The 24,244-nt window shown below is 46.5% G+C and overlaps 1 protein-coding gene across 1 annotated transcript in view; it reads left to right on the forward strand.

The window, feature by feature from the left end:
- Positions 1-24,244, forward strand: part of PLPP4 (phospholipid phosphatase 4) — a 121,682-nt gene that overhangs the window by 32,593 nt on the left and 64,845 nt on the right. The window contains exons 2-3 of the mRNA XM_004428136.3: positions 11,685-11,793; positions 21,864-21,954. Of these exons, the coding sequence (XP_004428193.1) occupies positions 11,685-11,793; positions 21,864-21,954 (200 nt within the window). The remainder of the gene's footprint in view (positions 1-11,684; positions 11,794-21,863; positions 21,955-24,244) is intronic.

The following is a 24,244-nucleotide window of genomic DNA, read 5'->3' on the forward strand; positions in this document are numbered from 1 at the left end:
CATTCACAGAGGAGGCAACTAGGGCTCAGAGAGGAGGTGTAATTTGCCCAAGGTCACACAGCAAGTAAGTGGCAAGAGTAGGATGTAGGCTCTTCAACACCACAGCTCTGGCTGCTAACCATTGTACTTTCATGGCTACACCATCTTCTGTGCCATCTCCCTCACATTTGAAGTTCTGCTCCTGGACCTCTTTATGCCAATGTTCTTTCCTGGAAAATTTCAAATATACAGAAAAGTTGAAAGAGTAAGATGATCCCCCATATACTCCACCTTAATTTAGCAATTTAACATTTTATCCTATTTACTTTATCTCTGTGTTTGTGTGTTTATATATACATTTTTGGGGAACTATTTGAAAATAAATTGCTAAAAGATCATGTCCTAATCTCCCTAAATGTTTCAGCTGCTTCTCCTAAAAATAAAGCAATCTTCTACATGTCTGTGTCATTACCACACTGAAGGAAATTAGTACTATTTCCTTAATATCACCTAATATCCAGTTCATTCTCCAGTCTCAAAATTTCCACAATCATCCTCAAAATTTCTTTTTAATAGCTTTTTATTATTATTTTATTTTACCCAGTTTTATTGAGATATAATTGATATACATCACTGTATAAGTTTAAGGTGTACAGCATAATGGTTTCACTTACAAATATTGTGAAATGATTACCACAATAAGTTTAATTAGCATCCATCATTTCATATAGATACAGCAAAAAGAAAAAGCAGAAAAAGAATTTTTTTCCTTTTGATGAGAGCTCTTAGAACCTAGTCTCTTAACAAATTTCCTCTATATCGCACAGCAGTGGTAACTATAGTCATCATATTGTACATTACATCCCCAGTACTTATTTACTTTATAACTGGAAGTTTGTACCTTTTGACAACTTCATAGCTTTTTAATTTTTTTTTTTGACCCGAGATCCAGTCAAAGCACATGTGTAACATTTGGTTGTTTTGTCTCTTCAGACTCTTGTAATCTGGAACAGTCCCTCTTATTTATTTATTCCTGGACTTGTCTGTTTGTTTCCTTGAGGGTGTCTGACTTGTTCCTCTGCCTCTGTATTTTCTATGTGCTGGAACTTGGGTCCAAAGGTTTGGTTAGGTTCAGAGTATACATGTTTGGGAAGAAGGCTTCATGGGGCGCCATGAACTTCATGTAGCATGTGTCAGGGGTACACAAGAGTCTGTGGTCCCGGTATTGGTGACCACAGGTAGGGGATGCAGGTCGGTGCCATTCTTCTAAAAGCTGAAGAAAAGTTGGTGTGAGCAGGTAGTCTTTGAGTCAGCATTGCTCTCTCCATGCAGTCTGTTCCTGGTGCTCTCTCCTCCTTCCTGGGAGCTGGATAGATGGATGATATCTCCAGGCTTGGCCCACATGTTTCCACCACTGTCCCACCACTCACCCCATCCTGCCCCATCATGTTTCGGAGGGCATAGCTGTTTTAATTGCCTCCTATTCACCCCATTGGTGAGGGAGGGATTCCTGCCCTGGGATTATGAGGATGGCTATACATGACATCCAACACTGGACGGATGAGATCAACAGGAGTCACATGTATACACAGGCCAGGGGAGGAGGACACTGCATGCCATGTGGGACGACACAGGAGCAGAGTGAACAACCAGGGGCTGTGGGAGGAAGCTTTGTAGTATCAAGAGAGTGAGGTGCCCCCTGGTTTCCGCAAAAGGATGTAATTGGTTTGTTAGACTAATTCCATGGGCTGGCAGGGAACTGAAACTCAAAACTCAGGGATAAGCGGGTACTGTACCTGGTCCCCTAGGTCAGGAGGGTTGTTTGGCTGGGGGACCCCACTGAGCAGAGTGGGGAGGGGGCATTGTGATTAGGCCATTCAAATTCCTTCTGCTTTCAGATGTGAAGGCAGGACATCATATTGGTCCTTAATTTTAGCTTTATGCTGCAGTACAGCAACACACAAAACACTCACTACATTCAGGCAGCCCTCTAAGCACCTCATCTTACAACTTATTTACTCTTCATATCAACCCTCTGAGGCAGGTGCTATTATCAGCATTACTTTACAGATGAGGAAACTGAGGTCCAGGGAGGTGACGTGCCTTGTCTATGGTCACACAGCTGGTAAGGGATGAGTGGAAATACATCCCAGGTGCCCCTCCAGAGTCTATGCCCACACAGTTGAAAAGGGCATGAGAGTTGGAGTGAGAAGAGGAGAGTGTGAATCCTGGCTCTGCCTCTGCCCCGCTGGCAATTACACTTGCTGAGCCTCAGTCTTTTCATCTATTGTGAGGCTTATTGCAGAGCAGGAGGGACTGTCCCCAAGAGAGGGTTGGTGACTCCAGGAGCTGTCCCTTGTCTCGTCCAGGACTGGTCTCCTGGATGCAGTTCTCCAGGTGAGGGGCAGCTTGCTTTGATTAAGTCAGCTACTGCAGGGGCACCTGCCTCTCCACATGACAGGGAGGATGGAGTTGTTGGGAGCAACTTCTCGGGGTCTTCATTTCTTTCCACCTCCTTCTCTGTGCGTTATTTCTTTCCTTCCCTTCTTTACAACAAACATCAAACTGCTCTCTGCAAGAATCTGGTCTCATTCTTCACACTGAGTGAGAATTGAGAGCAACGTGTTGCATGTTCCAAGAGCAAGGCTATATTTCTAATTGTGGAAAATTTCATCTCTTATTAAAGTAATTGCAGATGCCGTTACACTGGTGGGAGGTGTGTGTGTGTGTGTGTGTGTGTATTTGCGTGTTCCTTGACCTCCTTAGAATTCTGGTGCATGTGCAGAGGAGGTCGTGGAATAGTGGACAGTCTATGGCACGTAGAGCTCTGTGGACTTAGGCAAGACACCCTGTGTCATGTAGCTTCAGTGCCCTCACCTCTAAAATGGGAATAACAGTCATTTATGCCTCATGGGGTTCTTATGAAGATGAAAGGAAGTGATGTTGGAAAGCTCCAAGTAAAGGCCTTGGCACAAGTGGCTCCAAACATGATAACTAGTTATTATTATAACAGTTACTCTTGCTTTTGGGGTGGCCAACCCCCCTGATTCAGGGTAAGGTCTGCCCGGAGGCAGGTCACTGGTTCACTGGCTCACAGAGATACAATTGTGCGTTATTTAACAATGGCGACACCTTCTGAGAAATGCATCATTAGGTGATTTGCCGTTGTGAGAACATCATAGAATGTACTTATACAAACCTAGATGATCCAGCCTACTACATACATAGGCTGTATGGTACTAATCTTATTTGACCACCATCGTATACATGGTCCATCATTGACCAAATTGTTGTTCCATGGTATGTGACTGAAATTCATCAATACGTTCTCTCCATGGCCTGTCCCCAGGACTAATGGAAAATTTGATATGCCTCCTCCCTGCCCGCTCTGCCAACTGCATCTGATGCCCGCATGTAAGTGTTTTCCTTCTTACACGGGAGAGGCTCGCTAGAGAGGAAGAGTCAATAGTGCAATAAAGAAACGGGCTTTCCTTTCTGCTCTCGCCTGGAAAGCTGGGTTATCCCATGTCTTGTTTCTCCTCCTTCGGATCGCAAGGTTCAAAAGTGACTTTCTGGGCCATCGTTTGCTCATAGAATGGTCGAATGGTGAATGGTGGTCATTGACATCCTTCTGTCCGATCCCCTTCCCCCAACACACAACCTCACCGCCCCCAGATGGGACATAAAGAGGGTGGGGAAGCCTTCTTGGACCCGGTCAATGTGTCATCAGCATCATTCATGTTCACCTTTGCAAGAAGAGCAGCCACCTGTGATGGAGGCCTTCAGTGCCCCAGGCCCTGTGCCAGATCCTAACGTTTATTATTGCCAATGATAGCAGATTATTACTGCCCTGGAAGTATGGCCATCATGGGGGGTGGGAGGGAGATGTGAAGTCTCAGAGAGGTTAAGTAACTTTTCTAAAGCCATCCAGCTGGCAAATGCCAAAGCAGAGATTTGAACCAAGTCTAGTGGTTTGATTCAGTTCATATTTCAGTATAATCTTGTGTTATTTATGGTAGGGGAAAGGAGGGAGAAATCTATGTCTAGTTTGTGACTGAAGTGTTAACCTATCTCGAAAAAGTGTGCTATCAGTGTACATGAGTTAATGGTTATTGACAAATCTAGGGAATCTATAGAAGATGGTGGGAGATTCTGGGGCTTTGGGAACTTGACTTTGAGTTAGAAGAGGCACAGGGGACTGTGGCATCACGGTCCCTTGTTCAGGGACTTGCTGGTCCTGCTAGTGTGATGTCAAGACCAGCCATTCTTTGGGGTTCCCAACTCTGGGATGAATCTGTTGCCACATTCAGCATGTGAACAGTGGTAGATACACACCCTGGACCATCCCCAGGGGACTGGGGTCCTCACAGGTGGCTCTGGGTTGGAGACCATCTCATGGGTACAACGACCGAGGCCCCAAACCAGACATTTCCTCAGAGCAGAGTGGGGTGGCAGTCTGTGCAGACGGTGTTCTGGTACCTATAGCTTAAGACCTCGATGTCTCTTTCCCCAATCAGGTGGGACTTAAGGTCCCTTGACTGTAATCTCCACATGAGTGGCAGCCATGTGTGTTTTACTCCCCAGAGTTCAGAGGACAGTAGCTGGCCCGCTGCAGGCACTCAGTAAGTGTTTGTTGAATGAATAAACAGTAGGCAAAGATTATAGTCTGCTGTCTCTCCCCTGCTATGCTCCCTCCTACATAAGCAGGTATGCATCCTAGGCTGCTTAAAGTCATGTTAGGCTATGAAAACAGGACTAGCCACGAGGAGAGAGAGAGAGTGTGTGCGCGTGTGTGTGAGTGTATGTGAATGTGGTGTGTATCTGTCACTACTCTGGATGCCACCCCTGCTGGCCCTAGTCTGGGGATCCTCTGAGAGGTTAAGTCATGTTCTTATTGGATGCCAGACTGGTCAAAGGCCTGGAAAGCCCCCTGGGGTGCAGGGCATGCCCCTGGAATTGGATCCACCACTCATAGGTGAAGATTCCGGTGACCAAGGAAGGGAGGCGGCTGTGGTTTTCACATGAAGGAGTAACTGGCAGCCAAGGTCTCCCAGGAGGGAAAAAAGGAAGCATTCATCTGTTCTGTTTGACTTTGGCTTCACTTCCATTTTCATTTTCTGCCTGGTTTTCATGCTGTGTCCACATCAGCTCTCCCTTTGCCTCTTTTCTATTTCAGCTAATTTTAGTGGATTCTCTCTATATCTTAGAAAATTGCCTGCCTTTGCTTGCCTTCTGCTCAGTTAAGTTTGGGCTTGATGTGTGTGTGTGCATGTTTGTGTGTATGTGTGTGTGTGCGTGTGCATGTGTGTGCATGTATGAGATATGTAGGTAAGAAGCTGGTTTAAGGAGGATCTAGGCATCTATACTATGCATGAGCTATGCATGAATTAAAGAGAGAATTGCTCAGCATAAAATTAGAATAACATCTTTGAACTTTTGTAGTGTATGTTTTCCAAGTTCTTTCAACTGTATCATCAGAAAACTAAGGAGAAAACAAGTCACATTGTCCCTACTTTGCCAAGGAGAAATTAAGATACAGTTAGATGAAGATAACTGTCCGATTCAGACAGCAAAGAAATTGAAGAGTGTGTCTTGGATCAAAATCCAACAGCGAGTTAGCTGACTTTGGACAGTGATAATTTTCACGAAAGGAAATGATATGTTTACTTTGGTGGCAACTTCACGCTTTTCACATGGAAGCATTTTGACCCATACAGTGTAGACATTTTATTTTTAGTTTTGACTCCCTATTAAGGGCAGTGATGTTGCTGACAACAGCTAACGTTCAGGGAATGCTTTTCATGGGGGAAGAAGTCAGATGTTTTGAGGCTAGACTGGTGCTGGTTGCTGAATCCGAGTTCATCGATAACAATGAAGAAAATCTTGGTTTCATACCTATGCGGTCTCATGAAATAGCCTTTTTTCATTGAAATGATTAATAAATGACAGCTTCTGACCTGTTAGATTTCCATGCCTCATTCTCACACAGAACTCGTCCCGTCCGTTTATTTTTGGTCATCAAGCCTGATGAAGTCTTAGGAGTCTGTGCCACTCTTGGTCATAATGTGATATGAAATGGATGACTGGGCCATTTATCCACAAACTTGGAGTACCAAGGGCCCTGAGTTACACCAATTGTCACACCAGTTCTTCTGTCCTTCATGAGTCTTTGCAGAGGTGGGCGAATGCCATTTGCAGTGAGGACGGGTTTGATCCTCATCCCCGGAGAATGAGGAGCTGTGTGTTGGTGGATCTCTTTGGGCGTTGAGATGTTTTTATCTGCATTGTATTTATTGGAAATGAAAGTAAACTAAATGTTTGCACACCTCCCAGTGGTCAAAGAGTTGCTGCATTTTCTTCTTCTTTTTTTTTTTTTTTGTGAGGAAGAGCAGCCCTGAGCTAACATCCATGCTAATCCTCCTCTTTTTACTGAGGAAGACCGGCTCTGAGCTAACATCTATTGCCAATCCTCCTCCTTTTTTTTTCCCCCAAAGCCCCACTAGATAGTTGTACGTCATAGTTGCACATCCTTCTAGTTGCTGTATGTGGGACGCGGCCTCAGTATGGCCGGAGAAGCGGTGCGTCGGTGTGCGCCCGGGATCCGAACCCGTGCCGCCAGCAGCAGAGCGCGCGCACTTAACCACCAAGCCACGGGGCCGGCCCCTCTTCAGCCTTTTCTTGAAAACTCAAGGACATGGGTTGTCACACTGGCCTGGAACATGCTGGCACTTGCAGGAGTTTTAAGGCCGGCAGGGCTGTTTTCTTTTGCACCAAGTGGCCCCAAATTGCTGTGCTTTTGAGTTGTCATTTTTGTTTTTCATCTGTTTTTTCCTACTTTTTCCTATGACACAAGTTGTGCTCAAGATGATTTTAGGGGCTTTGCAAAGTGCGTTTCGGTTGTATGTGGGTGTGGCCCCCTAATTCCAGTCGTGGAGAGGGCATGCTCACCTCCTTCCACTTCTCTCCCGTCCTTCCATCTGGCATGGGAAGGTCTTGTTGACTCTCCCAGAGAGGGCAGGCCTCTGCTCAGAGGCAACAGCATCGAGGTAGAATTTAATAGCACTCTTGTTTTCATTGTATCTGTTTTGACGTTCACCAGCTGTTTATGGAGGGAATTCTGATTCCCTCCATAAATATAATTAATTATATTTATGTATAATTAAACAGTGACATGAAGATTCTTCTAGAATAAACTGAGGTTAGTTGACAAAGTCTAAAGAAAAGTCACAGTACAGGTGGAGGAAGGATAAGGCAAAGCTGGCCAAATTGGTTGTTAAATGGCCGAGGCTGGGAACCCCTGGCCTTCCCTGAGAGCTCTGTGTCTCCAGCTGTAGGGCTCACAGGAATCCCCTGCAGATCTTGATAAAAATGAAGATTCTGACTCAGTAGATCTGGGCCGGGGCCCCAGATTCTGCATTTATAACAAGCTTCCTGGTGATGCTGACGCCCTGGCCTCTTGCAACGCAAGGTTCGATCCTCGGGTCAGCAGCACCAGCATCACCGAGAAGCTTGCTGGAGATGCTGGGCCAGGCCCCTCCCCGCACCTGCTGCATTTGCAGACACAAGACCCCCAGGTGGTTCCTGGGCACATTAACGTTCCGGAAGCGCTGCTCTAATGCACCCCTGGGGCGTCCTCGGTGCATAGGGCGCCCTGGTGAACAGGCAGTTGGAGCCCACGCCTGAATTTCTCACCTGAAAACAGGGTTTCCAAACTTCCAAGGAGCTTGTGGAAGGATGTTTGCAGGCCTGACACGTACTTTCTTGGGAACACCCTTTAATGTCTCCGGAGCTCTCCATTCCACCACGTGCCTGCCTCTGCCCTCCTTTGCCTTTTGAGACCCATGTCCTCTGCACAGCTGCCTCCCTGTCCGGATTCTCAGAGGCAGATGCTGGTGGCTGGAGCATGGCTGGAGAAGGGACATCTATCTTTCTTGGTCCTGCTGCTCCCAGAGGATATAATTTGCTTGATATTGTGTCCTGGCTGCAGCCACTCGGGATGGGGTGAGGGATTGTGCAAAAGGCTGGGTGCGCGAGGCTTTCACAAATTGCCGTGAGGATAGTAACGCCTGGGAGACGAACAAAGTGAGGAAGGATGGTGCTCAGCGGTGGGCCAGTTCCCTGGCCCTGTGGCCGGCTGTGTGGGGAAGAAAGGGGAGTCCGGGTTCTAGGGGCTCTGAGCGTGGGGGCTGTGTGACCTTTACGGTGATGACGCTCTAGGAGGCAGATTGCATTTTAAAGGTGGCTGCAGCCATGTCTCTCCTCTTAGCTGCTTTTCTATCGTGAGACCTTGCCACACCCCTGCCGAGAGATGGAGTCCATTCCCCTCTCCTGATCCGGGCTGACCTCATGACTCGTTTGTAATCAAGAGCATGTGGTGGACGTGATGCCACAAGACTTCTGAGGCTAGGTCAGAAAAGCCGTTCCACTTCTGCTTGCTTCTCTTGGGATACCCTTTCTGGGTGCAGCCAGCAGCCATGGAGAATTCTGACCAGCCTGAGGCTGCGGTGCTGGAGGCGCTGGGTGGGTGCTCTAGGCAGTCGCTCTGGCTGAGCTGCAGGCCCACAGCCAGCATCAGCGGCCAGCCTGGAGAGTGACCACCTTGATGTCCAGCCCAGTCAAGCCCGGGCTCACGTCTGACCACTGTGACCACAGGCGGTATCTTAAGTGAGAACTGCCTTCTCAATTTCCTGATCCACAAAATCATGAGCAAAATAAAATGGTTGTTTTAAGCCATCAAGTTTCAGATAATTTGTTATGCAGCCATAGTAACTGGAGTATTCTGGAAGCTTTGGTTTTCACAAGTAGGTTACGTGTTCTTAAAAATGTCATTCAAACAAAATTCATTTTACTTCGTTTTATTTAAAATGTTTTAAAACCACTTGGGAGCAATGAGTAGCTTGTCATAAATAAAACAAAAAATAAGCCTGAAAACTGTCTAGAAAAACTTACAGGTGGAGCTAGGTGGATAATGGTGATGAAATACTAGTTTCTGTTCATGCTCTGTTAGGTAGTCTATACACATTCTTTCATTTTCATTCCCACTCTGTAAGGTGTGCCCATTTTGCATATGGGGAGACTGAGCCTCAGGGATGTTAAGGAACTCACCAAAAGCCACACAGCCAGAGCTGGGATTTGAACAAGATGGGCTTGACTCCAGAGCCTGTCCTGCAGCGGATGGAAGAACGGTTAATGGGGAGAGTTAATTCACCAGGCCTCCTTGACTTGGGGACAAGGGTGCAGGACCCCTAGGGATCATCTGGTTCAGTGCTAGGTACTCAGGGCCCTTTGGGATCAGCCGGGAGTGTTCTAAAATCCACATGACCAGGCCCTGTCCATACCGAGACTGTAGGTCTGGGGTGGGGTGCTCTCCAAATGCTTCTGATCCATCTCAGTTGATGCCTCTGACTTAGTCGAACCTCCCACGTTGCTGGTGAGGACACTGAGGCCCAGTGAGGGGGAGAGGCTTGTTCCGAGGCACAGAGCAGCTTAATGGCAGAGCCAGGGCAGAAAGCAGGTTGCCCACTGCCCAGGCAGCGCGCTCCCCAGGCCTCGTTTTGGAGGAGGTTTTGAGCGCCCTTAGCAGAAGTCACTTGCGTACCAGTGAAGGGATCTCAGCACACTTACAGTAAGATCCCGCAACAGGAATGTTCCAGATTCAGGGCTGGTGGAGAGTTGGCTGGGTCTGCGATGCTGGCATTGCATGGGTTCATTCAATCATCCAATAAATGTTTCCCAAGTGACTCTCATGTGCCTGGCAGAGGCGCCAGGCACAGTGCTGAGCAGAACAGTCACGGACCGGCACCACTTGCTTCTGGAAATTACATAAATACATGACGGAATTTTAGGACTTCAACCTCAGTAAGAGGAGAGTGAGAGAGAAAAAGAGGGATGGAGAGATGGAGGGAGGAAAGAGAGAGGGAGATGGAGGGCAGGGAGAGGGAGAGAGAGAGAGGTAGGAGGAGGAGAAAGTAGGGAGGGAGGTAAAGAGGGAAGGAAGGAGGGAGAGACCTGTATAGAGAGAGAAAAGGTTGAATTTTAGGTCCCTTTAGACACATGATAGAATTCAGTGTGAGGCTGATCAAATTGGGAATACTTTCTGTGGCAGCTGTTCAGAGTCCGAAACAGACATCAAATTCTGCAGTCACTGAGAGTCCCATCCTGCTGGGCTCTGAGGACACAACCCTGGAGTGGCCCCTGCCCTCCACACCCTCACAGTGTAGCTGGACGTGCAAACAGCTGACGGTCATATAAAGTCTCGAGTCTAGACTAGAACCCGAGGCTGTGAGACTCCTGGTTTTATCCAGGGGTGAGACGACTTTAGGATGACCCACCATCCAGTTTGCCCAGGACTGCGGGGTTTCCTGGGACACAGGACTTGCAGTGCTAAAACTGGGAGAATCCTGGGCAAACCAGGGCTGCTGGTGCCCCTGGATGGTTTCCTGGAGGAGGAGACAGTTGGCCTCCTCCTCTTCATCCTCCCAATCCCAATCCCCCTGCTCCTCATCTTGGTTAATGGTACCCCTTTTCCTGGAAGCCCAAGGCAGAGCCTTAGAATCCGCTTTGCCCACCCTCACCTCCCACCTGCATGTTCTTCCATCCTGTCCTGCCCCTTTCTTCACTCTGCAGGCGTCTCTTGATGGGACAGCTGCCATAACCCCCTAACTGTCTCCACCTTGCCTTCTCTGTTCCAGTTCCCCATCTTCACCACTACCTTGAACTGGAAATCTCATCTCACACTTCTCTGCGGAATCCCTCATTGGCTCAAAAGCCACATTCCTTCACCTGGCCCCTTTGCCTTCTCTCAATTCGTTCCCTCAAGCCCCGAGTCACCTGGCCCCTTGGTGTCTCCAGCCACATCTCTAGCCATTCTGAACTGACTGCAGCCCATGGAGAATTGGGCTGGAGAGCTGGGAGGTGGCCTGTTGGCTGCGAGCTGACAAAGCAAACCACATCCCTGTGGTCTCTGTCGCCCTCCCCCAGTTTTTCTCTTCATGGTGATTGCTTTTCATCTGCCTGGGTGTTGGGGGTTCCCAGGGTGTGAGAGGGGTCGGGAAGGTGACGAGATGAGGAGTTGGATGCTTAAAGCTCTCTGGTTTCTTGGCAGCAGCCCCAGAATGTACCTCCTTCCCCTTTTCCCTTCCTTCCTCCTCTCCTCTGCATGTCTCTCCCATCCCAATCTTCCCTCTTCTCTTGGAAGCTTTTCTTTCTCCCTCCGCCCCCTAGTGGTGGCGAGGGTGGCAGGGCACTGTCCAGGTAACATGGAGGCGAGAACAGGCCAGTTCTTTTCCCAGTGCTGCCAGCTCCTCCCTCACCTTTGCTCCAACTCAAGCCCATTTCGTTCCCAGACACCGTGCTGCTGGCCCTGCCTGGCCCCAGTCTGAGCCAGCATTCTGCACTTTAGCGTCCAGTTCACTTTGGAGCCCCAAGTTCTTAGGATCTTTGTATGTCAGCCTCACAGCTCTTCTCTATGCCCAGAATTGGTCCTTGCTGGCAAGTGGTGACAGAAGATCCTACAAAGTCTCAGTAATTCTTTGGATCTTTCCCAGTTGGACCTGGCTGAGAACCATCGGCAGGGACAGCCTTTGTCCTCCTCTTCGGCAGAGGGCTGATTCTCCACCTGAGGGCTTGCAGGAACAGCTTTCTTGGGAACTATGGGCAACTGCCTTGTGCTCAGCCCTCATGCCTCTTTCTTTGTTTTGTTTCAGTTTTACGGAGTTTTTGGATCCATTCCAGAGAGTCATCCAGCCGGAAGAGATCTGGCTCTATAAAAATCCTCTCGTGCAGTCAGACAACATACCTACCCGCCTCATGTTTGTAAGTACCATGATTTCATGGCTGACTGGACCACTCTCCCAAGTATGAACCAAATGGGTTTTCATTTCTGCTTTTCTAACCCCTGCTGAAGACAGCAAGCAGCCTGGAAGAAGGAGAAGGTGAGCGGCCCATGGAATTAAAATTCAGTTTCAGATCATGGTGGGCGCTGCTTGGTCACGTGGGAAGTAGTAATTGCCGACACTTTGGAAACAGAAGGGACCTGCTTCCCTGAGCTCTGCCAAGTTGTCTCCAAATATTTACAGTAAAAGGAGACTGGAATGAGCGAACAGATCTTCCTGCTCCATCTCCTTTTAGGATAAGCCTCGGTTTTGCCAAACTCAGGCACCATAGATAGTTCTGTTAACCACTTTTCTGGTTTTAGCTGCTCAGTTGGTGAGCACTGATGAGACCACTGTATGACTCAACCCCTGGATAGTGTCTCGTGTCTCTGCTTCTAGAATAAATGGGCAAGCACCTCAGTAGCTGGAGGATGTATTGGGATTATTTTTACCTCTTCACCCTACCCCCTGGCAATTACTACCTTTCACACTTCACTTCCTGTGTGCTGGGCACTTTGCTGAGAGCTTAAGAAAGGCTTACCTGATTTAGTCCCACCCAGCATCCCAGTGAGGAAGTTGTCATTTTTGTCTACATTTTGCAGGTGCAGAGCTGCATCCTAGAGAGATGAGGGAACTTGCCCAAAGCCACAAAGCTAGAGTCTGGAGTCACATGCAGGCAGCCAGCTCTGAGCCCCACTCTTAGCCAAGAGGCTGCCCTGTATGGGAGCCAAGTGTCCAGGACTCCTTGCTGATGCTAATTGACTCCTGGAGAATTGCCATAAGGCCTTTCTGTAGCAGAGGAAATATGTAAACTCCCTTTTGTTATAGAACAATAATGCAGCTTTTGGACGGGCAACCTCGTAGCTCAAAGGTTATTCTTGTTGACCAGCTATTGTGTCTCCTGCCTCTGGGAACTTAAGTGGTTGTTCCAGAGCTTTCACAGAGCACATGAGGAATATATTTGCATTTTGAAAGCAAGCCCTCTGATTTTATGAAGGAAATCTTGTTAATTAGAGATGATTGGAAAGATCATTGTGTCTTCAAACATCCTGAAATGCCCAGAACAGTATATGAGCATTCAAGTATTATTTTAATTGCTTTTTAATAATTACTTTTCTACTGGAAAATAAACTGGATTTTTGTAAATCTCAGGGGAGTTGAAAAATTAGGGTGTTTGTGAGTAGGGCATTACATAACAGTTGAGTATTGAAATCAGGCTTTTTCCATTTCTGCTCTAACTTAAATCTTATATAAATCCTAGAAATAAAGGAACTAATGTGTGTCTAACTAGTTTGCTCCATGGTTTTAATAGGGGGAAGCTTGTATTTTTCACTTATCCCCATTCTTCAAAGATTTCACATCTCGTGTGCCGTAAAACACAATTTGGAGATGAATGTTCACATGGGATATGGTGAGAAATCTGTGGTCGTGTCCTAGATTTATGAAGAATGGATTGTTCTGAGTCTAGATACAAATGCCACAAATATTCTGGCTGCAGACACAAATCGGATGGAGCAATTTGCATGTTGGCAGGGGAGGGAGGGAGGCAGTAAAGGAGTCATTCAGAGCTGGGATTCCAGAGAATAGAAGGGTATTCAGCCACAAATCCTGATTCATACCCTCTAATTTCCTCATGAAATAAGTTCAACCTTTTGTTTTGTTAATAGTAGTTGATGAATTTCATTCATTTGGCCGCGAGGTTTAGTGTGATTCCATAATAACGCAAGGAAAGCAGTAGATAAATTTAGAAGAATACTTGTAACATAAGGATGAAAAATACTTTGTTACCACATAAATTAGATTTGTTCTCCTGGGTTTTATTAGGAGTTTAATATAAGATATCATTTGTCTGCTTTTGATCCTTTAAAACCTTCAGGTGTTTATAGAAGAATTTGTAATAGAACATATATTTTCACTGTCTTTTTAAAATAGCTTCATTTCCTTAGAAAGCTCAAATTTCATTATTTAGTGAATAAACAAAATCCTGGGGTCTCTTTTACTTTTGGTTGGAATGTTTTAATCTAGAGGCGAACTTTATAAATTCTAACCGGAGTGTATTTTAAAGGCAGCTGCTATTAACCCAGATGTTTGTTTATTGGGAAATTAGCCCTCTGGAGTTGTGTGTGTGTGTCTGTGTGTTTTTTTTTAGAAGAGCCACTTGGTCAAATGTCACAAAAAGTGTCAGAATAATGGTTATGGGATTGAGTTAAGTGCAGCGTAAATGGTGTAACATCACCAGGAAACCCCTAACTCACATTTTTTCTGTCTTTGGCACCGTCAGCTGAGGTGACTAGTCTGTCAACATGGAAGTTGGGTGTGGTTGGACTGTTTGATTTCAAGAGCTTGTTTCCCTTGATGACTCGGTCTTCCTGTTGACCAGAAAGACAGGAGAGACAGGCTGAGAATTCTTTTCACGTGCACTGAGTCTTGACTTAACATTTCGTGGATGTTCCCAAGCCATCAGCTGCCTTTATGAAAGGCTGTTCCCTTATTCAGAAGAGGGCATGGTTCCTTTCTGAGCATGTGGCATTTATCAGAGCATCTTTGAAAACCAACTTTTTGATATAGGAAGACCCAGTCCATACTGGGTGTGGCTTTTTAGTGCACTCTGGGCTGTGGTTATTGTACATTCAAGGAGCCTGCTGTGGGGAAGGCAAGCCGGAGGAGCTGCAGTGGTGGGAGATCAGATGGGGCCTGGGGCATGCCCTCAGGGACCCTGCAGGCTCTCGGGGGAGATGGTACTCTAATGCAAAAGAGAATCTGAAAAGGGCAGAGGAGAGGCTCAGGTAAGCTTTTAGGGAGCTTCATCATCATCATCATCATCATCACGGTAGTAACAACAACAGCCAACATCTCTTGAGAATGGGAACTGTGCTCATCACTTTGCAAGCAGCATCTCAGATAATCCTTTTCAGAATCCTTTGAGGTGGGCGCTTCCGTTAATCCCATAATTCCAGTGGAGGAAATGAAACTGTTAGCAGATTAAACAATTTATCCAAGGTTGTACAATCATGAGTGGCTGGACCAGGATCTGAATGCCAGCTGCCAGAGTGCAGACCCTCACGGAGCCATTCAGCTGTAATGGCTCAGGTGATGTGGAGAGGTGGTGAGTAGTGGGTTGCACGCAGAAGAGCAGGTGTGTAAAGGCACAGACATGGGAGAGCAGGGACCCTGTGGGCCCACTGAATAGGAGCTTGTTTGGTATATCTGAGTGGTGAAGGGGGTGGAGGGAGGCAGGGATTGATTGTGGACAGCTTCAGGTTAATTAATTATTACTTAATTCAATGGACAGTTACGAAGTACCTGCCTTGAGCCAAGCACGGTGCCAGAGAGTGGAGGTGCAAGGCTGAATAAGCTGTGGTTTCTAGTCTAGTGGGGGACCCAGACATGAATCAGAGTTGGATGATTCAGTATCAGAGGAAAGCCCTTGAAGAACAGCAAGACTCAAGTAGGGAACCAAAGGAATGGCAGGTGTTCCCCAGTTTCTTTCTGTGACTTTAGAAAAAATCTACCCAAGACCTGTCCTTTGCCCTGGTCTCTTTTTGCTCTGGCCATGATATGTCCAGAAGATTTATTTTCGTAGAACATTACTGATATAGTGTTGACTTGGTAACAGGGTTTCCTATTGTGGAATAGGATGCTTCTAAGGAAGACAGAAATAAAGTCAATTTGCTGGGAGAAGGGAAGGAAAAGAGACAAAGCTGGCTTGTGATAGACAGTTTAATTTCTAGACTCTTTTGAGAAGTCTTTGACAGCTCTCTCTTCGTGACGGGCTGTAATTGTTTACCCACAGCAGGCCCTTTTCCAGGTGTCTGCATGTCTGAGTCGTCTTCATAATCACTCTGCGGCATACTTTTCTGTCAAATGCCGGAAATTAAGGCACCTTGGGCCCACTGTTTGGTCTGTTGTGAATGAGGCCCAGGGACAGGCTCTTGTCTGGCTAACACCCTCACATCCAGTGCCCTGGTTTGGGTCCCCTTCGGTTGTGAAAAGTTCTGGGCACACCCATGCCCTTCCCTTCACACACACTGCTCCCTGCTTTGTCCATTCCCAGGAGCATGCCAGCAGCACAGTGCCATGTGTCAGCGCCCGGGGGTGGCCCACTTTCTGAGTGTCCCAATGTCTGGGAAGTGATGGCACTCCCTGTGTTGGTTTCATTGGTGGATGCACAAGGCAGGCCCCTTGTCAGAGACGTTGGTCATGTAGGGCGTGGGCAATGTCCCTGGGAGAAATAGGCTCTTCCTTGTCCCCAACCTCCTTCCTGCCCTCAAAGGTGCCTGCTGCTGAGACCTAGGGGCACAGATGAGCTGAGCTGAAAACGCTTTATTCCCATGTGTCTGGGCACAGGATCCAGGTACACCTTTACTGGTTTGGGTTGTGGGAGATCAAGATTTGGGCACCCTGAAATATATCTCTTTACCTTGATTGTTTTCTCTGACGGACATTTGACCTCCCCCACTAACTGCCTAAAGAATTTGACATAGAAGATCTGTTCCAGGAAGGAGTTACTATCTGATGGCTGTAATATAACGTAAAATAGATGTTACAATAGGAAAGGCACCAACAAGCCCATCTTATCAAAAATTCTGTGTCTCTGGCCACATTCTCTAGATGGCCCTGCAGGGAGTTGCCAGACAAACATTTACATTTATAAGGGAAACCTCCATTTGTAACGGTATCTCCCTCTCTGTATTGGGAAGAGGGGGGATGACCTCATTTCTAGAAACTTATCAATGTGGAAGGTGAGGCCTTAAATCTGCATAATAACCTTACTCTTGTTTACTGTGCTTTAGTGGTAATCTCCTGTAACTGACTCCCCCCACCCCCAACATCCTCCGTTGTCTTTAGCTGAAGATAGTATTATTTTGTTTGTTTGTTTGTTTTTGTTTTTGTTTATTGCAGTAACATTGGTTTATAACATTGTATAAATTTCAGGTGTACATCATTATACTTCTATTTCTGCATAGATTACATCATGTTCACCACCCAAATACTAATTACAACCAATCACCACACACGTGTACCGAATTATCCCTTTCGCCCTCCTCTCTCCCCCCTTCCCCTCTGGTAACCACCAATCCAATCTCTGTCTCTATGTGTTTGTTATTGTTGTTATTATCTACTACTTAATGAAGGAAATCATACGGTATTTGACCTTCTCCCTCTGACTTATTTCACTTTGCATAATACCCTCAATGTCCATCCATGTTGTCACAAATGGCTGGATTTCACAACCTAAGTGTCCATTAAGGGATGAATGGATAAAGAAGATGTGGTATATATACACAATGGAATACTACTCAGCCATAAGAAATGATGAAGATGGTATTTAAGATGAGAATTTCTACTATTGTGTTGAGAAACTCAGTGTCTCTGGTTTCTTCCATGTATACATGTTATTAAACTTGGTATTATTTTCTCCTGCTAACCTGTCTTGTTAATTATTTCGCCAGCCATAAGAACCTTAAGGGAAAGGGCAGAGGGGGATTCTCCCTCTTCCCCCACAGGGTTATGTGTTAACAGTTTTCCCTGGAAATGATGGAGTGGTAACCAACAACCAGCATTTGCTGATGTGAACTCTCTGCTAGGCTCTGGGTGGGGGGCAGTCAGCCCGGGCTCCAGAGGGGACTGCCTTGGGTCACCTCCTGGCTGTGCCTCCTCCTGCTGTGTGAATTGGGCAAGTCATCCACCCTCTCAGTGCCTCTGTTCCTTATCTGCAAATGGGGGCTTTAACAACACACCCCACCCCCTCCCAGGGTGTGAAGAGTATTAAATGGGGGTGATGGACTTACCACACTTTGCTTAATGTGAGGTGCACAAGAAGCATTCAATAACTATTGATGAATTTATATCCTAGTGACAATACTTTGCTACATATATTATTATTATACCCATTTTATAGGTGAGGAAACTGAGGCTCAAAGGTGAAGAGGTTAAGGGACTTCTCAAGGTCACAGAGGTGATAAATGTCAGAGCTGGGCTTGAACCTGGCTCTCCTTAATCTGAGCCTGTTCCACACATTTTCCCCTAAGAGCTCTGGCTTCCCACCCTGTGGAACAGCATCACGCAAAACCAGCCACCTCTCAGATCCTGCTTAATGGTTTATATATATTATCTTGATTTGTGGGTGCTGTGTTGTACAACGAATTAGTAGTTTACAAAACATTCTTTAAAACATGATCTGTCTCAGACTCATTTTCCCCATCTGTAAGATGAGGCCGTTGGGCCAACGTGATCCCTGCGATTCAGGACTCTACCCAGGCAGCATGGCACCCAGGTTGAGCGTCCCGGTCCCACTAGCTGTGTGCCCTTGTGCATTCACTTGTCTTTCTGAGCTCTGCTGTTGTTATCTGTCCAGGGAGGATAATGTTTCCATGTAATAATGTTCACAGAGGAGTTAGAGGATTAGACAAATGTGCGGAAAGCTCCTGACACATAATAGGTGCTTAATCCATGACAGCTGCCACGAACATTCTGTGACTTATCCAGGTCCCTGGAAATGAGCCTCCTTACTTCCTCCTCCAACTCCAGAGAAAAGGTGTTCACCGTGTTTTAGTTAAGCTTCTAACTTTCTGCGAAGAGAACTGCTGTATCACTGGGGTTAAAAGCGCAGACCTTGATTTAAACGGCCTGGGTGCATATCCCCACTTTACCACTTATTAGCTCTGTGACTTTCAGCAGGTTGCTTAACCTCTCTGTGCCTTAGTTTCCTGTCTATTAAGTAAGGAGCCTACTCGATAGGGTTGCTGTGAGGATTGAATGAGTTAATTTGCATGAAGTGCCTAGAACAGACCATGGTCCTTAGGAAGTTCTCAGAATATGTTGGCTTTTCCTATCTAACCTACCTATGTGCATTCAGCAGCCCTGTACTCAGGACTAGGGAGGAAAACTCAAGCACAGAGAGGGTGTGGTATGTTCCCGCATCATGCAGCAGTGATTGGCTGGAATTCATTGTTCTGGTCTCTCTCGGGCTCCATTTAATAAGCACTAACCCTTCACTGTTTATACTGGGCTCATACCCCGGATTTTCCAAATTTTTTTTTAAGCCATGGAAACATTAACCTAAGTGAAAACAACACCAAGGGAAATTTTGCCCCTTTTTGTCCTCCGTCTCCACAGCTGTTTGGAGGTAGAAGTGACCACTCCCCACCTCATGTCTCTGTGTCTGTCTCCATCTCCCTCACGGGCTCGGGCAGCAGGACAGCGGCTTCTGAAGCTTGGGTCAGAACGCGGAAGGGGTGTGCACCTGATTTAATCAGGTCTGGTTTGCTGAGTGGAAGTGGGGCGCTTCATCTCTCTTCACTCCTCTTACTGGGTTCAGAGATGCTTTTGCCCAGGAGGAAGTTGTTTTCCTAATGTGTTGGCTTCTGGGGTTCATCTCTCAATTCCAGCTTTCAGTTGAAAAATATTTGTAAAAAAGGGGGCAGATGACAAATGTAAATAGGTCTCTATCTGTCCTGATTTGAGGACTGTGCTGCCCGTGGATGTGGCGGATACGTTTCCGGGAAAAAGAAATGAGCCTGGAGCCCAGATGCCGTTAGGCTGAGAGGAGGAGAGAAAGACCGCCACACAGCCACCCACAGACGTTTCTGTTGCAGCCCCTGGGCGGGTGCTGTGGCTCTTTGTCTCACAGCTGCTTTCCTTCCCTCACCTGTGAAGCTCATGAGGTGGGGAGCCCTGGCCCCTCGTGGGTGGGTGCTCAGCATTGGCCCGGGGAGAAGTTGGTCACTGGTTCTCGAGAACAGACATCTACCTAGGAAAGTCGTAAAACGGGTTAAATGAACAGTCTGGTTGGACAATTCAGGGCGGGCATCTAATTAGGAGCAGGAGAGCTGAGGAGGGAGCAGAGCTAAGAGAGACCCCCTTGGCCATCAGGCCACGAGCCTGGAGCCCCTGGGCAGCTCTCAGGCCTTCTCCAGCCAGCTCCCACTCCTGGGCTTGGAGCTGTGGGTCTTCTGTGTGGTGTTTCCATCTCTTTTCATTGCACATTCCTGCTCCGAATCTCCTGTAGGCAGCCTTTGGAGCCGGCGGGGAGAAAGTCTTCCCAACTCATATTTTTTCTGGGGTTGTATTTCTGTCTAACCTTAGAGTGTGTCATCTGGGATTGTCTTGGAAGGTTTTCTTCAGTTCTATGTTGTTCCCATATTTCAGGTTTGACTGTCAGTGGGGTCATTGCAGCTCTGTTCGCTGTTCAGTGAGTTGCTTTATTGTATTGGGAGTGTGTGGCCTGGTATGGTGCCTAAAATGAGAGGAAACAGGGAGCTTAGGATTCTTCAACTTGACTGTGACTTTGGACTTAAGGAAGCAAGGGCTTCAGTCATCACTCTTTAAACACTGAATGTGTGAGTCAAAACTCTGACGCAGTGTTTCTCAGTCATGAGCATCAGTATCATTTGAGATGCTTGTTACAAAATGCAGATTCCCAGACCTGTCCTGTAAGTGTATTTGAGGAACTCAGCATTGTAACAAGCCCTGCCGTCAATCAGGTGTGAGAGCCACCCAGGCACTTTGGGAAACTTTCAGACTTACTGGAACTATTAACTCATGAGTGAGCATGTCTCTTTGAGTTGCCCCTGGGGAAATTCTCTGTTCCTCTGCTTAAGTTCTGAATCTTCTGTCATAGCTGTGCCACATTCTTCTGAACACCCTCCATGGTGATAAGACTTGTTTGTTTAGCCAAGTCATTCAGGGCCATGGTTGATAATGAGGCTTATCAAGCTTACTACCATTTGTAGTCAGAAAGAAACCACCAGTAAGGAAAGGGTTTTTCTCATGTCTCATGAACTATCTCTGAAGACGGTTCCCAAAGAGGAGTCCCTGAGATGTTCTGACCTCTTGCAGTCTGGTTGTCGCAAGTGTGTAGGGCATCTTCAGATATTTTGAAAGATTGTGTTCGTTTGGATGAATTTTGATATTATAAAAGTATCTTCTAGCCATGCCTTAGTCCTATTAGGAAGCTCCTTTCCAAAAAGTCACATCACATTAGAACACAGGTGGAGATTTCCAGAAACGTGCATGCTATTGGTTGATAGTTGTCACACCCCACCCCCTCACTACCGTCTGCGAGCTCAGTTGTGGATTTGTGAGATATTTGGTCCCTTCTGATATTGTTATCCTGAGACGTTATAATCATAAGGAAGTAACATAAATGCCTTTTTCCTGGTTGTTGGAATGTTGAAAACAACTTACTAATTGTAAAATGCTGCATCAAGACTATAAAACGCTGCACAAAGACTAGATACGGGAGGCAGAAAACCTGCTCTCCAAAGCCTGGCCTTGTCACTCACCAGCTGTGTGTCCTCAGGCACATGATTTAGTCCCCGAGCCTGGTGAAGATAGTCACAGAGTCACCATGAAGATTTAAGTGACTCCGGTACCTGGTGGTACCTAAGCATAGTTCCTGCTTCATCGAGGGTTTTGTAATGAGTGCTGCTTGCATCTAGGTCCCACCAGCTTGATTCATTAATCACTTATTGCGCATCTGTGTGCTTTGGGTGGGGGAGGGAAGGGGATGGAGGAAGGGAACAGGAGAGACTTCATGTAGAAGGATTAGCCTCCGCTTTGCAGAGGAAATGAATATTTAGCAAAAGGACACCCAAAGAGAATGAATTGATTGGCTGTGATCAAGTCCCTCGTGCTCCCATGTTGCCAGAGAGCTGGGGATGGGAGGCCAAGTGTTCCTCCACCCTTCTGCAGGGGGGAACATGACGGGGGTTACTGGCAAAGATGAGTCATCATAATTGTAGACTATTCTTTTCTGTTTAAAAAGCCACCACTTTCAACGTGGCTCCCAGCAATTACAAATCAATTATAACCCACACTCAGACCTCCAATTTTTCAAGTCTGAGGAGTCTCTAAGTATAGAGATAAATCCTCCTTTGTTTGAGGTCAAGAGTTCAGTAAGATCATTCAACTAGTGAGTCTAAATGAAGCTAACCGGAATTAATGATCAGTCAGCCCTCTGATAGCAAACTGCTATCCTCATAAGGGATTATTTGTTATTTCTTCCAGGCAATTTCTTTCCTCACACCCCTGGCTGTTATTTGTGTGGTGAAAATTATCCGGCGAACAGACAAGACTGAAATTAAGGAAGCCTTCTTAGGTAGAGTATTCACAGTTCTTGCTTTAGGGGATGGGGCTGAACTTAATTAGATCACTAGATTTTAAAAATCTCAGTTGCACCCAATTGATTTTTCTCTTGGTCAAATTAAGCTTGGGAGAAATAAGAAACTTTAAGCCCTAAGATGCATCAATGCATAGATAGGCGCCTTATCTTCAGTGGGAGCACATTGTCGCTGTCCTTTGTGCTGAATGTGAACATCTGTACTGTAGCCACAGGAGAGATCTGTGCTGCTCAGGCTCAGAGGCAGAGTAGCTCCTGGCGGTAAGGCAACACAAATCTGAAACTTTGTCACCGCTAACTGTCCGGACCCACACTGGTGGCTAATAGGCCCACATTACAGGCAATTCAGAAATCAATCACAGACTCCTTGTCCAGTCATCATTGGCTAGAGGCAAAAATCGGCAAAAGCCTGTGTAAAATAAAATGGAAATTGGAAGCAAGCTCCATAACTCACCTGCTGTTTGGGGACATTTTCGCAGTTAAGCAATTGTTATTGTGTCAAGAGTGCTAGAATCTTTGCCATTGATTATAACGCCATTGTTATCAATTCCTCCCAAGCTAAGCCATCTGCATGTGATATGAGTTTGACATTTTTTAAATAAACCTATTTTTCTGATCTGCTCATTAATCAAATGGCTGAGTAAATGACGGCGTTAAGAGGTAGCCAAAGCTATTTGGCTTGTTTAGCAACCAAAATAAACTACCCAGGAGGCAGGTTTTCAGCCTTTTGATTATTAGGAAAACCGAATCAGGCTTATTTTTTGACATTGCACATAAAAGTTACCTAAACCTTCACACAAATTGTATTGTTGGTGTGTGGTATGGACTTACCATTCAGTTAAGCAGTAAATCTGGAAATATGAGATTCCTCACTAAAGAGCATGTTTGTTAATTATTGGGGTGTGAGGAAATGAGAATGTAGCACAGTATGATCCTCCTTTTTATTGGTGAGGGAGTGAGGCTGAGGGCGAAAGCTAGGGTGGGCAGAGTAGTAAAGGGGCTTTCTGCTTTGAAGCAGGACGGGAAACATTTCTTACCTAACGAGGCTTTCGTTAGGCTCTGTCTAGTTGGAAAGAACAGAATCCCTTTCCAATTAGCTCAGATAAATTAGGGGTTTAGTTAGAGGCTTATAACAAGCAATCTCACTGGCATCCAAGGTAGGGGAAAAGGAGAGAGGAGCCTCCTGGGGGCTGGAATAGGGAGGCGGGCCACCAGGGTGGAGAACCCCTCTCAGCTCATGGCTGCTCCTCTCTCTAGTGTGCCTTCCCTCATCTCCTCACACTCCCTGCCTCACTCTCCTGTCGTTTCTGCTGCCCTCTGCCTTTGGGCTTGCGTGGTGTGTGTTCCTGCCCCATACCTGTATGACCGTTCAGCTCCAGCGCCACCACCAAGTTGCCCTGCATCTCGTGGTCCAGACTTCCCAGACAGAGACTCTGGCTCAGCTCATTTCTCAAGCCTGGACACAAAAGTCATGAGTCTCTGCTCAGCCTGTAGATGCCCTCCCTGAAGTCAGGTGTGTACCCTAGGCTGCTCATCTGTGGTTTGGGGGGTGTGGCAGTCACATGGTCTAAGGCTCCTCAGCTGAGACTGTGGAAAGGACAGTTTTTCCAAGAAGGGCATAGGTGCCCTCCACGCATGGCTCAAGCAGCCAGGGCAGTGTTTGCACAGTTATCACTGTGGTCCCCAAAATGTCCTGTTGGGCACCCTCTCAATTGACATGGAAATCTCTTTGCCTCACTTTTTATTCTAGTTGCTCCCCTGGCATGGAGTCCCAAGATATGTGACTGTGATAAGAACTGTCTTTTATGGTTATGGTTATAATTTACTGCCGGCTTTTGGAGTCGGGCTGTTGTTATGGCAGTAAGTAGCTCATAGTTACTTTCTCTAGACCTTTTCATTCTCAGCTAAATCTCCCTTAGGGTGACATTTCAAAATTGTACACTATACCCTGCCTCCTATACGTTGACAGAGAAGGTGGAGTTACTGGATGTTCTGTTGCCTAAATAAATGAGAGCCTGCCCTGTAAAAATGATGAAGAGCCTCCTGTTGTACAAAGTTTTTTTTTTTTTTTTAAATCGCTGCTTTTAGGAAGCCTTGGAAGTAGGGATGAGGGAGTAATCTTGAAAAACCAAGGACAGAAAACCAGGTGTCTCTGGTTTCCAATGGTGTCTGGAATTCAGGACTTTCTCAGTGAGAGTGGCTTAGTGCTTGGGTCCCTTCTTTACTCAGGCATCTTCAGCAGACCTGGACCCCAAGAGCTTCCCTTGTC

This window comes from Ceratotherium simum, chromosome 6 (genome assembly GCF_057802395.1).
Source record: "Ceratotherium simum simum isolate JZ-2026a chromosome 6, ASM5780239v1, whole genome shotgun sequence".
Lineage (NCBI taxonomy): Eukaryota > Metazoa > Chordata > Mammalia > Perissodactyla > Rhinocerotidae > Ceratotherium > Ceratotherium simum.